Below are 3041 nucleotides of genomic sequence, written 5' to 3'. Positions count from 1 at the left end.
ATTGACTTGTGAGAAGTTGACTTCTGGGTCAAAGAATGGAACCAAAAGACAACATCTACACAAACGCATACAATTATATGTCCACAAAGAAATCACAAACAAAGGGCTGAGTGGAGCACATTTGTTTACAGAAAGAGAAGTCCATGGTTATGATCAGATCACTGCAACCAGAAACAACAAAAAGCTGATAATGGGCCCAGAATAATTGATCAATGTAGACTTTGCAAAGAAATGGTAGAAACTTCAACATATCACTTCAGGTTGCAAAAATGGAAAATGTGTTGAATACCCAGAAACAAATTTTCATATGGCCAAAGCTATACACCTATCTAAGAGTCTTTGATAATAAATATTAAAAAATGATAGTAATAGAAACAAGAACAACATGCATTTATCCAGGGTGACTCAAAAGTGTGAGTGCAGTTTTAATCTATTAAATTTTGTGGGGGTCCTTTTAGCTACGACTATGATGATTCATTTCATAGTGTTTGCTTTGTGGGTTCTAAGTACCTTTCTTCTGATGTGTATAAGGATATGTTTGTTGCTTAGCATTTTTCACCTGCAAGATCCTTCCTTCCTCTAGAGGCAGCTGGTGACAGTGGATAGAGCACTGGGTCTGGAAGCAGGAAGACTTGAGTTCAAATCTGGATCCAGATATTTACTAGCTGTGTGACCCTGGGAAAGTCACTTAGCGTCTATTTGACCCAATTTCCTCAACTGTAAAATTAGGATAATAATAGTACCTAATACTCAGGTTTGTTATGAGGATCAAATGAGATAATATTTGTAAAAAGTACCTGGCACATAGAAGGTGCTACATAAATGTTTATTCATATACATACACATATACACACATGCACACACATGCATGCACACACAAGCAAACACACATACACAGGCACAACTTTGGGAAATTTTCATCTGATTCCCAGAGCTAATATATTTTGTCACCCTTCTCCACATACCTAATCTCTCCCTTCTTTTACACACAGGTCCATCAGAAGTCAGGGATGAGAAATCATACAGGAATAACATTATTTATCCTTCGAGGACTAACAGATGATCCATGGCTAAAGGTTCTGATTTCCATATTTCTCTTTTTTACGTACGTTTTGAGTATAGTTGGGAACCTGATCATCATCACCCTCACCCTGATGGATGCACAACTTAAGACACCCATGTATTTTTTCCTCCGAAACTTTTCTTTTTTAGAAGTGGCATTCACAACTGCCTATATTCCTAGATATCTCTACAGCTTATCAGTTGGTGACAATACCATTACTTATAATGCTTGTGCTGCCCAAATATTTTTTGTCATCCTTCTTGGGTCAACAGAATTTTTTCTTCTGGCTACCATGTCCTATGATCGCTATGTGGCCATCTGCAAACCTCTGCACTATACAACTATCATGAACAGTAAAGTCTGTAATCAGCTGCTCCTTAGTTCTTGGCTGGCTGGGTTAATGATGATACTCCCACCAATTAGCTTAGGCCTTCAGCTGGAATTCTGTGACTCCAATATTATTGATCATTTTGGCTGTGATGCATTTCCTATATTAAAGATTGCATGCTCAGACACACAAGTCATAGAGAGGATGGTTTTGATCTTTGCTGTGTTGACACTCATTATCACCTTCTTCTTTGTGCTTCTGTCCTATGCACACATTATCAGGACAGTTCTCAGATTCCCCTCAGCTCAGCAAAGGAAAAAGGCCTTTTCCACTTGTTCTTCCCACATGATTGTCGTCTCCATCACTTATGGCAGCTGCATCTTCATCTATATCAAACCTTCTGCAAAAGAAGGAGTGGCTTTGAATAAGGTGGTATCAGTGCTCACAACTTCAGTTGCTCCTGTTATGAACCCCTTAATTTATGCCCTAAGAAACAAGCAAGTGATACAAGCTTTTAAGGACTCAGCCAAAAAAATGTTCTTCCTCTCAAAGCAATAAATAACTATTGACTTAAGGATGCCAAGTGGTAAGAGAAAATGCAAATAACCTTTAATCTTTTGTCCTGGATTCCATTACCTTTTTTCATTTCCTTTTAACCATATCATCACCATTTAACCATAGTCCAGTCACTGTAACCTTCTCAAAACTCCTTTCTCTTGAACTGAAAATCCTTTCAACCCCCAAATAATAAAGGTTTCTTTTGCCCCTCATCCTCCATTTTCAGGATCACTTTTGAAATACACCACACTCTCTACTACAGCCCACAAAACTGCGATCCCCACACCTGCGACTAATAAAACCAATTATTTTTCCATCCCAAGATCATTTATATGGAGCTCTTATTTGGTGAAGGTATGGAATAATGAGTTCTACCACTAAGGCATCCTTAGAAGCCATCTAGTCCAATCCCTTTGATACTATATTCATTCTTTTTTACTGATAGGCATACCTGTTACCAATATTCCTTACTTCTATTCTTTCTCTTCACTTTCCTCACCCCAACACTTAATTCCCTGTTTCTTATATGTATGTGTATGTGTATATATATATATATTTATACATATACATATACATATATACACATACATATATATACACATACATACATATACATACATATATATACACACGTATATACGTATATATATGTATATGTTAATATGTATATGTTTGTCTACACATATATAGAGAGACTCCTTATTCCTTCTTCCTGATAAAAACTAAAAAGGTTTATGGCCAGGAAGGAAGCCAATATGATTTTCCAAAATGATCACTGATGCCTAACCAAGTAGAGGCAAGCTACTTCTCTTCAGATCTCCTGTAACATTACAGTTGTACCTTTCCTATGCAGTTAAGCAGTCATTTTGTTCTAGTTGCTATTGCAATAATTTTTAGACCTGCACTTTTCTCTATAAATTTATTGGAAGCTAGTAAAGGGCAAGGACTAGGAATTACCCATCGGCAACGTAGTGCTTTGAATAGAGTAAGCAATAATTACATTTTGTTGAATTTTATTGTTCAGTGGGAGGAAAGCCAGCATTATCATGGTTAGGGTAGGAATACAAGACATTCAGAACCTAGGAAAGACCA

The 3041-nt window shown here is 37.0% G+C and overlaps 1 protein-coding gene across 1 annotated transcript; it reads left to right on the top strand.

The window, feature by feature from the left end:
* Nucleotides 1–995: 995 nt before the first annotated feature.
* Nucleotides 996–1949, top strand: LOC118850798 (olfactory receptor 6C2-like). The gene has a single exon (XM_036760450.1). It carries the CDS (start codon nucleotides 1011–1013, stop codon nucleotides 1947–1949), a length of 939 nt encoding a protein of 312 aa, XP_036616345.1. The 5' UTR covers nucleotides 996–1010.
* Nucleotides 1950–3041: the final 1092 nt, after the last annotated feature.

The sequence above is a fragment of the Trichosurus vulpecula genome, chromosome 5 (assembly GCF_011100635.1).
Source record: "Trichosurus vulpecula isolate mTriVul1 chromosome 5, mTriVul1.pri, whole genome shotgun sequence".
NCBI lineage: Eukaryota > Metazoa > Chordata > Mammalia > Diprotodontia > Phalangeridae > Trichosurus > Trichosurus vulpecula.
This window is presented reverse-complemented; position numbering and strand designations above follow the sequence as displayed.

Excerpts from the sequence above, each read along its gene's own strand:
- LOC118850798 (XM_036760450.1), top strand. The coding sequence starts at position 1,011 with ATGAGAAATCATACAGGAATAACATTATTTATCCTTCGAGGACTAACA.